The 13297-nt window shown below is 37.6% G+C and overlaps 1 protein-coding gene across 1 annotated transcript in view; it reads right to left on the bottom strand.

Moving 5' to 3' along the window:
- Positions 1-12269, bottom strand: part of KLHL1 (kelch like family member 1) — a 489854-nt gene extending 477585 nt beyond the window's left edge. The window contains exon 1 of the mRNA XM_070471593.1: positions 11009-12269. Coding sequence (XP_070327694.1) covers positions 11009-11511 — 503 coding nt within the window. The 5' untranslated portion in view covers positions 11512-12269. The remainder of the gene's footprint in view (positions 1-11008) is intronic.
- Between the last annotated feature and the right edge of the window lie 1028 nt (positions 12270-13297).

Genomic DNA, 13297 nt, shown 5'->3' with positions numbered 1-13297 from the left:
TATATCTTCATTTTTCTCTGTCCTTTGGGAATTATAAGTATATATTTATTTAGCTTTTTAAAATTATCAAATCTTTCTTTCCTTGTTTCATTTTGGATAGTTTCATTGCTATGTTTTCAAATTCATTATGTTTTTCTCCTTTCTGCTCTGTCACTAATTTCATTAAATATATTTTTTTCATCTCAGGCATTGTGTTGTCTTTTGGTCTAGAGATTTGATATGGATTTTTTTCCTATCTATCATGGCTGAGTTAATTATTTGAACATATGGAATATTGTTTTAACTGCTTTAAAGACTTTTCTAGAGTTTGGGGTCAGTTTTGTATGATTGATATGTCTCCTCATTATGGTTCATATGTTTCTATTTCTTTGTTGCCTAGTTATCTTCAACTCAATGTCAGATATTGCAATATTTGCCTTCTTTGGTACTAAACATTTCTGACTATGTGAATTATTCTTCAACTCTGTCATGGAGCACAGTTACATTACTTGGAAGCATTTTGATGCTTTGGGGGTTTCCTGTTAAGATTTGTTAAATGGAACCATGGAAGTATTTAATCCAGGGCTAGTTACTTCCTATTACTAAGTGGTTAATACCTCTCCACATACTTTATCTAGTATCAGGAATCATTAGGTTTTTCCATCCTAATTATTAAGAACAACCCTGTAAAGAAAAATATCAAAAACCTCAGATATGCAGATGACACTACCCTAATGCCAGAAAGCAAAGAGGAACAAAGAGCCTCAATGAGGGTGAAAGAGGAGAGTGAAAAAGCTGGCTTAAAATTCAATATTAAAAAAAAAAAAAAAAAAAAAAAAAAACTAAGATCATGGCATCTGGTCTCATCAGTTCAGTTCAGTCGCTCGGACGTGTCTGACTCTTTGCAACTCCATGGACTACCTACAGCACACAGGCCTCCCTCTCTTTCACCAACACCCAGAGTTTACTCAGACTCATTTCCATTGAGCTGGTGATGCCACCCAACTATCTCATCCTCTTTCATCCCCTTCTCCTCCCACCTTCAATCTTTCCCAGCATCAGAGTCTTTTCAAATGAGTAAGTTCTTCGCATCAGGTGGCCAAAGTATTTGACTTTCAGCTTCAGTGTCAGGCCTTCCAATGAATAATCAGGACTGATTTCCTTTAGGATGGACTGTTGGATCTCCTTGTTGTCCAAGGGAATCTCAAGAGTCTTCTCTAACACCACAGTTCAAAAGCATCAGTTCTTTGGCACTCAGCTTTCTTCATAGTCCAACTCTCACATCCATACATGACTACTTGAAAAACCATAGCTTTGACTAGATGGACCTTTGTTGGCAAAGCAATGTCCTTGTTTTTAATATGCTGTCTAGGTTGGTCATAACTTTTATTCCAAGGAGCAAGTGTCTTTTAATTTTATGGCTACAGTCACCATCTACAGTGATTTTGGAGCCCAAGAAAATAAAGTCAGCCACTGTTTCCACTGATTCCCCATCTATTTGCCATGAAGTGATGGGACCAGATGCCATGATCTTCATTTTCTGAGTGTTAAGCTTTAAGCTGACTTTTTCATTTTCCTCTTTCATTTTCATCAAGAGGCTCCTTAGTTCTTCACTTTCTACCATAAGTATGCTGTCATCTGCATATCTGAGATTATTGATATTTCTCCTGGCAATCTTGATTCCGGCTTGTGCTTCTTTCAGCCCAGCATTTCTGATGATATACTCTGCATATAAGTTAAATAAGCAGAGTGACAATTTATAGCCTTGATGTACTCCTTTCCTGATTTGGAGCCAGTCTTTGTTCCATGTCCAGTTCTAACTGTTGCTTCTTGACCTGCATAAAGATTTTTCAGGAGGCAGGTGAGGTGATCTGGTATTCCTATCTCTTTAAGAATTTTCCACAGATTGTTGTGATCTGCACAGTCAAAGCCTTTGGCCCCATCACTTCATGGCAAATAGAAGAGGAAAAGGTGGAAGCAGTGGCAGATAACCTCTGCTGGGCTCTAAAAGCACTGCAGATGGTGACTGCAGCCATGTAATTAAAAGATGATTGCTTCTTGGCAGGAAAGCTGTGACAAACAGACAGTACATTAAAAGGCAGAGATACCACTTTGCAAACAAAGGTACATATAGTCAAGGCTACGGTCTTTTTGGGTTTCCCTGGTAGTTCAGCCAGTAAAGAATCAGCCTGCAATGCAGGAGACCTTAATTTAATCCCTGGGTCAAGAAGATCTGCTGGAGAAGGGATAGGCTGCCCACTCCAGCATTCTTGGGGTCCCATGGTGGCTTAGCTGGTAAAGAATCCCCCTGCAATGTGGGAGATCTGGGTTCAATCTCTGTGTTGGGAAGATCCCATGGAGAAAGGAACAGCTACCCACTCCAGTGTTCTGGCCTGGAGAATTCCATAGAGTGTAGAGTCCATGGGGTTGCAAAGATCAGACAGGACTGAGCAACTTTCGCTTCACTTCATTTGATGGTCCTTCTAGTAGCCATGTACAGATGTGAGAACTGGGCCATAAAGAAGGCAGAGCACCAAAGAATTGCTGTTTTTGAACTGTAGTGCTGCAGAAGACTCTTGAGAGTCCCCAGAACGGCAAGGAGAGCGAACCAGTCAACCTTAAAGGAAATCAATCCTGAATACTCATTGGAAGGACTGATGCTGAAGCTGAAGCTCCAATACTTTGGCCAACTGATGTGAAGCACCAACTCATTGATAAAGATTTTACCCTGATGCTGGGATAGATTGAAGGCAGAAGGAGAAGGGGACAACAGAGAATCAGATGATTAGATGGCATCACTGATTCAATGGACATAAATTTGGGCAAACTCCAGGAGATGGTGAGGGACAGGGAAGCCTGTCGTTGCAGTCCATGGGGTTGCAAGGAGTCAGACACGATTTGGCAACTGAACAACAACAACCATCCCTGTAATTCTGACATGGCTCTTTCCCAGAACTTGGGTGGTTTCCTTAAACATGTGTAGCTATCATTAGTCTACAGATTACTGACCTACTGAATACTTAAGTGGCACCTCCACAGACTTCTGGAGCTTTCTACCTATTGCAGCTTTCTTTTATGACACTGTCATTTGAGGTCTCACTACTTTGGTCTTCCTGACCACTTAGCTCCATCTCTTCAGTCAGGGTGATTTGCACACTCTTCTTCTTTTGTTCTTCCCTGTAATCAGTGCCTGGAATCTCTGAAGGCAGTGAGCTTGGACAATTAGTGTTCATTCCATTTGTTTTTCATATCTCAGGAATTACTCTCCTACAGTGTCTAATGTCCAGCGACTTGAAAATATTGTTTCATATATTGTCTTCTTTCTTATTTATTTTTTCTTTTTCTTTATTTTCTTTCCTACTTCCTTCTTTCCTTTCTTCCTTTCATTCTCTTTTTTTTCTATATTCTTTTCTTCTTTCCTTCTTTGTTGTTATTTTAGGTGCATGCATAAGCCTGGTGGCTTTTATTCTAACTCAGCCAGAAGCAGAAATCTCAGTTCTTCTTTTATCTTGACTTAAAGAAAATGATTTGATTATTTGATCTAGGATTATTTTAACATTGATTGCTTTTCAACATTTTCTTATTCTTCGGCAGATTAATATGGGCATATTCCTATTGCTAATAAGAATTTACTAACCAAAACCACTATAACTAACCACTAACCAAGCTAACCACTAACCAAAACTGCTATAAACCACAGACATAAAGAAATTAAAATGCAAAATGCCATGCCTTTTGAGAAAAAATTGCACAAGTAAATGTTTAAATATCATCAGTAGATCACCAAAGACCAAATATCTAGGTACTTATGTGTATAAACCTCTCTACTGAAATTACATATTATTACATCAAAGGTAAGGTAACTGAAAAAGTAGAAATTATATTCAAATTTTACTATGAATGATAAACTACTCCAACTTATTTTCAACATGTAGAGTTCAAAAGTGAATCTTAGGATTAGAAAGTTAGGATATTTTTATATCCATAAATTCAAAGACATAAATTCAAAACAGTTTTTCTTTCCAAGAGTATTTTTTCTGTCTATTCTGAAGCTCTGATACTTGTGACTATTAGCCTAAAGACACATCTCAGACATTTTAATGTAATTAGAATCTATTAAAGAAGTAAATCAAACCAAACCATATGCATTATTGTAGATATAAAATGATTTTTGTATTCACCTTTTTAAAACTATAAAATAGTTGGATTATTCTTACTTTTGTAGTATAAAACCCTCCAATTTTATGTTTTAATTTTTAAAGCTATCCCATCCCATTCCAGCCAAGATGAAAATGCTGATTTACATGACTAAGTACCTATCAACATCGTTAAGAATAAAGGAGTCCAAATGATCTACTGGGACAGTTGTTACAAACAAGTATGAGATGAAATTAAACTGAAAGATTTCCTATGAGAAATTATAAAAGTTGGATTAAGGTTGCCTAAGGGATGGGGAAATCTGAATTTATAATTAAATCAACTGATTCCACTCTTTACCTTCATCAAAGACTGTCAGATCATTTTCAAGTACTATTTCTGAGACATGATCTTCAGTCAAAATGACCTGCCTTCTTGGCTTACCATTTGAAACAGATTTTTTGCAGGATTTTAAAATCATACCACACATTCTATCAGTCAAGCTAAACTGTGTAATGCTTTCATAAGTTCTTATACCAATCTGTTTCCAAATCCTGGGCAGAAAGTGAGCAAAGGTATTAGCACCAAACCTATTTATATATTGTGGACAGAATTTTTACCTATATTTGATTTACAATACTTTCAAATATTTGATTCTGCTCAGACTATCTGTTTCTATATCATGCTTTCCTCAAAGTTTTGAATAATCTTAAATACAGAACAATAAATTAAGTTTATCTGATCTAAACTAATATGTACTTTCCAGAGAATTTGTTTTTATAGCTACTACAAAAATACCTACAGTTATTTTGGATTTTAAAATAAAAACAATAGTCTCTACTGTGAGACTCTGTTTAAATGTAGCACATTTTCATGTTCTTAAACTTGATATAACTCTAAAATATCCTGCAGATCTAAAGTTTCTGTAAATTCTGTAAAAGCTCTTTGTCAAAAGCAATGAAATTTGTCTTAATGTGTACATGTTAGAAATATAGTATCTTTCAGATATATAAATTATCTTTCAATACTTACAAAAGAAATCAACAAATTAACATAACTAAGCAATATTATATATTAACCAAGTGTTAAATAGGGAGATTTTCCTTATTTTTTAAACATTTAAACTGATGTCTTGAAGTGGTTAATGATATAGTTTATAAAGTATTCATTAGAAATTTCAAAGAAAGCCAAAATATGTTTCTTCAACTAGTGTAGCGGTTTTATGGTTTGTTACAATTAAGAGTTCTATTTATTTCATCTTGCATTTGTATTCACATCTTTCTCTTAGATAGCTCTGGAGTTTTGAGTACTTGCAAACCAACCTAGTGATCATATTACTTTTTCCTTTATGATCTTCTTGGTTTGCCTGAAGCAAATGTACTCAGAGGAGATGGCATCTGGAAACTGTAGACTTCTTTGCAAACAACATAATATATTGATAAATGCATCCTGAAATATGTAAAGAAAAAAAAACTTCCTCCAGACAAACTATTGTTTTTTGCTATTTCTGACTTAAATTATAATAGGCTGTATAACATCCAAGCCTAGAATAAATTAATAAGGAAGATATAAAATTGAATAAAATCATTCCATACACCTTTTCACTACAAAATTGAGGTCATGGAGAAAATATGGATGTTATTTATTTTAGTGTTCCATATAAGAATGGTTTGAGAGCTACATTCCTGAAGAAATAGCACTTTGTGTCATTTTTCTTTCCTTTTGATTGAAACAAGACTGATTTCTTTTCCATTCTAAGTAAATTCCACAAACTTTTATGAGATTCTAATGGCATATGTGACACATCTCTGTATCAGTTGTTCTGTACTTCAGAAGGAGATTTTCTATCATAATGCTCTCTTTTGGACTCCAAAATTAAATAATTTTTTTATGTCTAGGTTATTTCTTTATACTTTGATTTAACTAAAAAGTAAAATGCACTGAATGAACAATACTTCAGAAAATAATTTAATGTTTTTTGAACTTGGGCTCATCCTCTCTGATGGGACCTTATCAGGAGTTGTCCATCACTATCATTTTAAAGAGTTTATTTAAACATTGAGACACAAGCATAATTTCCACCAGAAAAATAAGAGAATTCTTTCAGCATAATCTTGGCTGGAGCCTCTTCTCTTCTGTTCTGTTTGTTTGTTTAAGCAGACTGAGAGAAGAGTTGGCAAAGTGGCATAGAACATGGTGTCAGGGGTCAGAGAACCAGGATTAAAAATCCAGTTGTACTCCTTACAGTCCTGTGATTTGGGGGAAATTAATCACCTGTCTATATCTCAGACTTCTCATAATCATAAGATGATTATGTAATCATTTAACAAAAGGATCCATAATTATATCAGAATCAAAGAGCTGTTCTGAATATTAAATTCCACAATATAAATATTCAGCATGCTACCTGGCAAATAGCAAGTTCCTAATCAATGTCACTCATTATGTTTATGACAAATATGTATTCATTCAACAGTATTTATTGAGTAACTATATGCTCTATGATAGGTATAAGATAATGAGCAAACAGAAACATGCTGTCCATGAGGCAAACAGAGTTAGATAAATTTTAAAAAGTAGCACATATATTAATATATAGTTGTAATAAGAAACTCAAGACTGAGACTAGTTACTCTAAAAACATAAAATAAGGGGATAAAATAAATTAAATTATTTAAAATGGCTTTTGCTGGAAGATCAACGAATGCTTCTTCAAGAAAGCTATAAGGATTTTATTTAAGACATCACAATAATGAATAGGAATGAATTCTGAAAAGGGTGAATTGAGGGAAGGAGAATCACTACATAATCAGGAAATGAATTAAGTTTGTAAGGCTCAGAGGCAGAGAAAAGCGATACAGAAGAACATTGCCCCTAGAGGACAGGGGAAGAGCATGGGGATCTGGTGAGGGAAAGACCTGGATGGCAGACAAGGTTCAGTTCTTTCAGGGCCTCGCTGTCCACAGAATGGATCGTGGTCAGACTGGTGGAAATGCTTCGAAAAATAAAAGGAGAATCAGGATCTGGCAAAATAGGGTAAAATTTTATTTTATAAATTTTCATTGACTCTTGAATGGAGAAAGATTACAGATGGCAAGGTTAATGAAGGAAGAGAATTCAGATAGGAGTTACCCAAGTTGCCATAAAAGACGACAGTATTTTTAAATGAAGTGCAGTTGACGGAGATGGAGAGATGTGGGACAGATACAGGGGAAAGGACAGTTTTGAAGGAAAAGTGACAGGGCTTGGTGGAATATTGAAAATCAAGAGAAAGAGGATTTTGACAAATATGATCCTGGATTTCTGGCTTGCACAACCTAATGCATAGCATGCTCTTCTCTGAGATAGAGAAGGAAACTGAGCAAGAGAGAAGGTAGATTATGAGCTAAATTTTGTATGTGTTGTATTCATATTGTATCTGCGATATCCACCAGAGAGGTTAAATGGATGTGTGAGACCAGAGGTCAGGGTGGGGATACAGAAGAGGGTTGATCGTGGGGAGGCAGAGTCTGAGTTTTGAAATGCAACTAGAATGCAGTTTGGTGGCGCAGTGGCAAAGAATCCTCCTGCCAATGCAGGAGAGGCAAGAGATGCAGGTTTATCTCCTGGTTTGAGAAGATCTCCTGGAGAAGGGATGGCAGCCCACTCCAGTATTCTTGCATAGAAAATCCCATGGGCAAAGGAGCCTGGCGGGCTACAGCCCATGGGGTCACAGAGTTCAACTAAACTGAGTACATAACTGAAGCCATGAAAATAGACGCCTCCACTTTGTGAGGACTGAAAAAACTAAAAAAGCAAGCAGTTAAATGCAACATATTTTCTCCTATTTACATTACTATGAACTGCAAGAATAAGTCTTTGCTTTTTTAGTTTACTACATATAGAATCTTGTATCAAAAAAATTGGGCATACCAAAATTATGTAATGATCTGATGGCTAGTATATGATACACTCACCAACAACTAAGTTCAGACAGCAAAAAAGAGAAAATAAATGAATAATAGCACAGGGCAAGAGCCTATTAATGGAAGAGTTAGGATTCTTAGTGGTGTCACGGGTAAGGTAGAATACTGAGATTTGTTTATGTATGTCTGATAAAGTGGGATAAGATAAAGACTGGTTTTCAGCAGTAAATCAATTTACTATGTCTTCTTGCTACCTTTATGCTTCAACTCCATGATAATTGAGCTTTCCAGAATTCTGAGATTATGAGCTGCTTTCTGCTGAGCAACTTCCAGCTGTTGTTTGAACAACAAATAAAACTGAGCCACTTATATAAAACAATGTGCTTAACTAGTATAAGACTAAGTAAATAAAGAGAAATGAAGAAAGAAAAAAGGCCAACTCTTTTTTTACACATGTAGATTAGCTTAGTATAGTGCTCAGAATTGATGAAGCAAAATGCTAAATATCAAATGTGACAGCATAGAATAGTAATAGAGTAATGACTCAAGTAATCAAAATGATCATGCAGGTTTATATGGTTTATGTGTCCATTGGTCATTATGAACCCCATGTAGATTTCCTGAATGGGTTATGATAGAAACCAAAGCAAATCCATATTACAGAATGATCTTATATAGTGTTTTCCATTTTGTATTTAATATATTGGAAATGCTGTCCTTCCTGGGAAATGGACATTATTCTTATAATAATATATATTGATAACAACTAATTGCTAAGTTTAGTAGCTTGCTGTCAATCAATCATGAACACAGAACCAGTAGTCTATGAACGTTTAGGAACATATAAAATCCACAAGAATACTATCAGAGCTGACTAATTTGTCCAACAAGAAATTAAAATTTAACTAAAGGATTTAAGCATAAGAACTTTAAAATGAGACCTTAATTTCAATATTTTACACATGCAAACTCTTATAAGAAGCCTTCATGTCAAAAGTAAAGATGATTTGGGGTGACACTTGACTTGTTTTCAGAATTGTTTTCATATATAACTCTTAATGAGTAAAAACATTGATGTATATTCAAAAGTGAGGGATTGGAAGTAAATCTGATGGGTGTTTTGTCTTTAACCTAGACTATTAGTTATTGGTTTTATTTCTTTAATTTATTATAATTTCTTAAGCCAATATTCCATAAGTATTTCCAAATTCCCTAACTTACATAAAAATCTTCTGAAATTACTTATGCTTAATATGCCTTATACACTTAAGATGTATTTTTAAAAAGCAAATTGGTTTTTAAAACTATCAAACATAAATATTCCCAGAAGGTCAGCTGTTGAGCTGATGAGAAGACTTTACAAAACTGGAAAAAAATCTATTTTTTTTCCTGAACTGCCTGAGACACATAAGTATCAGTTTCAATGTAACAGTAATTGGTATATATTTAACCTAACTGGTTTTCTTTTAAACATATAAGGTGAAATACTATATCTTTATAAATGATTACCCAAAAATAAAAACAAACAAAAAATTAAAATTGCTCAATTAAAGGGGCTAAAGCTCAACATATTTTATTTTTTAAAAAAATCTATAACTGTAGGTCACCAGTGAATACATAAATCAAATAACTTCACAGTAGTAGTGATACCCAAAGTTATGACTATTTTTGTAAAGTATCTTAATTAAACTGAGTAATACATAAATTTATATTTTAGGTCTCCTATAGATAGAAAAAACTTTCTCATAGTTGAAAATAGTAAATTAAACCTCTTTTTGTAAAATAATAAACTTCTATTATATTATCTTTGCATATAAGATTATGTTCAACATTCTTAAAATTAAAATTCAAATCCACATAATTCATATAATTGAAAATTTTTAAGAATGACTTTTGTATCTTTAACTTCACATTTGTCAGCATAAAGAATATCTATTTTGTTTTATGTGTTCTTTCATGACAACTTTATGAAATGTTGATTCAAGGAAGTAGAAGTTTAAAACACTGCTTCTGTTTCTAATTTATTTACTGAAAGGTAAATTTTATTAACTGCTTCATCATAATTTTCCTATGGCTGCCCTGTATTTCTTCTTCATAATGTATTCTCATATATGAATTAAAATGTAACCCTGTTCACACCCCTTCACTATATGCCTAAAGTAGTAATGATCTAGTGTAGAATGAGTCAATTCTCTGAAAATATCAAACTTAGAGTGAGGTCATGTATGAGAGAGTTTTTCTATGTTTTGACAGTAGAAAAACTGTACTCAAAGATGTAATATTAGAAATAAACAAGAAATAGACATTGACCTGCTTACTAAGAATACACAGTCCATACTTAGCCAATGAATCAGGACAGATTAATGCAAAGGGCATTAGTAAGAATTTAATTCTAAGATGTTGAACAAAGCAAAGGTGATCAAGAGTAGGATAAAAAGGCAAGTTGGGATAGAGTATACTAACACTGTCTTTCATGGAGGAAAAAGAGAGAAGATAATGTTGTTGTCCAGAGCCTCCTTCTGTCCACCTCATTACTCCTGGAATATAGATTCAAACCACAAGGATCCTAGGTAATCTGCCAAGCCAGTTACTAGGCCAGTATATGAGATGCATTTGAATAGTGAAGTTTCTCTTCACATTAGATAACTGGGAGATTCACATGTATCATATAATGACACAAGAAGACAGAAAAATACGATAACCTCAGAAATATGAGAATCACTCTACCTGGAGAGTTAGCAAAATGCATATATATTCAATTTGTGATTGCAACTCCAAAAGAAAAGCAATCTGTAGGAGCCAATAGAAATTAACGAGGGAACTTTTAATGAGATTACAACTTGAGTAATAAAAGCCAGGCTGGCATCTCTTAATCAAACTTTTCAACGTGAAGCATTTTAGACTTAGTAACTACCAGAGCACACCGGTGGGACGGGAACGAGTGGAAATTGAGGGCTGCTTGGCTGTCCCATGGGGTCTTACTGTACCTGTGTCCACACCCGTCACCTGTTGCTTGGCTCGAGTTGGCTGGCTCCGCCTTGAACTCCTGCGGGACAAGCCCTTGGTCGTGCGGTCCAGGAAAGTCCATTCCGGGCACCTCCTCCTCCTCGAGGGACTCCACGTAGAAGAGAGTCCTGGCGGGCTGGTGGGTGCCCTGCCCGGGCGCCCCTGGCTGCAGCCTCGTAGCCACGGGCAGGAGCGTGCCATTAATAGGGCTGAAGGAAGAGGCAGAAGAGGACGGGGAGGCAGACGAAGAGGAGGAGGCAGAAGAGGAAGGCTTCTTCCAGAAAGTGCTCACTCCGCCCTTCTCCTGGCTTTTGAGCAGGCGGCTCTGGCTGGGTCCCCAGTGCTCGAAGCTGCCGCTGCCGTCCTGTTGCAGGCAGCTGCCCGCGGCCGGGCCGCCGGCCGACGGCGACGGGTGGCTGAAGAGTTTCCAGCGGAGTCGCAGGATGTGCTTCACATCGAAGTCTTTTCGCCCAGAGCCTGACATGCTTGACGCAAGGAAGGCGAAGGGACCTCAGCTGACGCAGGAGTAGACGGGCTGGGGAGGCAGGCCAACGGAGCCCCGGGTTGGAGTAGGGGGCGGGAGGCGCCCTCTGCACCCCGGGAACAGACGGGACCCGGCGGCTGCGCGCCCTGCCAGGCGACGACCGGAGCGCGGACAGCAGAGCCGTGCGGCTCCGCTGCGGTCAGGACCTCAGGACCCGCGCGTGGGGAACTCAACGGCGGATGCACAGGCAGGAACAGGACGCAGAGGGCTGAGAATCCCCGATCTCCTTGCGGGGTCCCGGCGGTGACCGCGGTGAGGGACGGCCCTGGTGCCGGAGACGCGCTAGGGAGGGAGGTCTGCGCGCTCGGAGCTCTGGAGGCGAAGGCAGCTGGATACACCTCCCTAGCATGCACGGGTGGCAGAGCCTCAGTCGAGAAGCTGTCGGCTCCCCTATCCTTGCAGCTTAGAGTTCAGTGCCTGGAGATTGCAGCGAGAAAGATCCCCAAGTCGCGGAAGAAGCACACTCCCCCCAGCCTTCTCGATGCACCTGCGCCCCTGTCCCTGCTCTCTAGGAAGATGGTCTGAGAGCTGCGGGTATCTCTGAGAAAGTCAAATGCCTTTTGCAAGGCGAGAAGGGGTGGTTTTATCTAGTCAGTTTGTAAAAGAGAGAGAGAGAAAAAAAATCCAGCAAATACAGGAGGGCAAAAGGAAAAGCCCGCGCCGTGAAGCTGTCAAGGTCCTCACAGTACAATTTTCTCTCTGCCTCGGCGCCTCCTCCTCCCCCGTAAGTGACGCAGATGTGCACTGGGGCCTATACCGAGAGATGGAGGGAGGGAGGGAAGGCTTCAATCTTCTTTATGCAAGTGAGTCTGCTGCTCTTATTGTCCCCTTGTGTGGGTCCTGTCACCTTTTTTATTCTCCTTCCTCACTACATTACTATATAGCAATAAAAGTAAAGCCAACAGGCAATATGCTTTAGCATTAGTAAACACCAAACGTGAATCATGGCAGCATAAACTTAATAGGCTGCCACCGCTTTGCAGGTTGCAGGTTAATGGCTTGAATTATTTAATAAACCGCATCCTTTAACCTTTAGCCTTAGTTTCTCTGTAGTGAGAAGAAAGAAACAGGATGCTGGCGTCAAAGTGTGACGATGCCACCATTCTGACAATTACATTGTGATTCTGCCATTAACGCACTCAGGCAGTGCTTCACCCTGGGGGCCAGAGGCACACGGTAGAAATTTGAAGATGGGCATCTGAGCGCAGGGGACGAGTTTTGCAAAATCAGTGCATTTAATGAGTTGCCAGAGAATGAAAGCTGTTCTCAGTGTAAACCAAGAAGTGGAATAAAATGATAAAACATGATTTCAAGGCATAACCGTCTAATACAAAAATCATGATGTAAAATGTATGGAAGAGGTTAGGGGGAAAAAATGAGTATACCCAAGGCTATTATTCTGCAGAAATCTCTTGTTTGAAGAAGAAAAGATGTGTTTTTCCTTATATTTAGAATGAGATTTATGATCCCTTGATAGCTATGACCACTTAGAAATTTTTCAGCTTTTCCTTTAATAAGCCTTTAAAATAGAACCGAAGTCATTTTTGCTAACATAAAACAGATCAGAGAAGTTGCAGTTTCCCTAACTCAACAAGGAATATGGTTGTTTAATTAAATGAAATTCATAGAAATTTATGAAAGTCATAGCTTCATCAACCCCCAACAGAATACAGGAATCAAAGATTACAGCACAGTTATATTACTATTCTGTTACCCCATTGTTGAG

This window comes from Odocoileus virginianus, chromosome 8 (assembly GCF_023699985.2).
Source record: "Odocoileus virginianus isolate 20LAN1187 ecotype Illinois chromosome 8, Ovbor_1.2, whole genome shotgun sequence".
Classification (NCBI taxonomy): Eukaryota; Metazoa; Chordata; class Mammalia; order Artiodactyla; family Cervidae; genus Odocoileus; species Odocoileus virginianus.
This window is presented reverse-complemented; position numbering and strand designations above follow the sequence as displayed.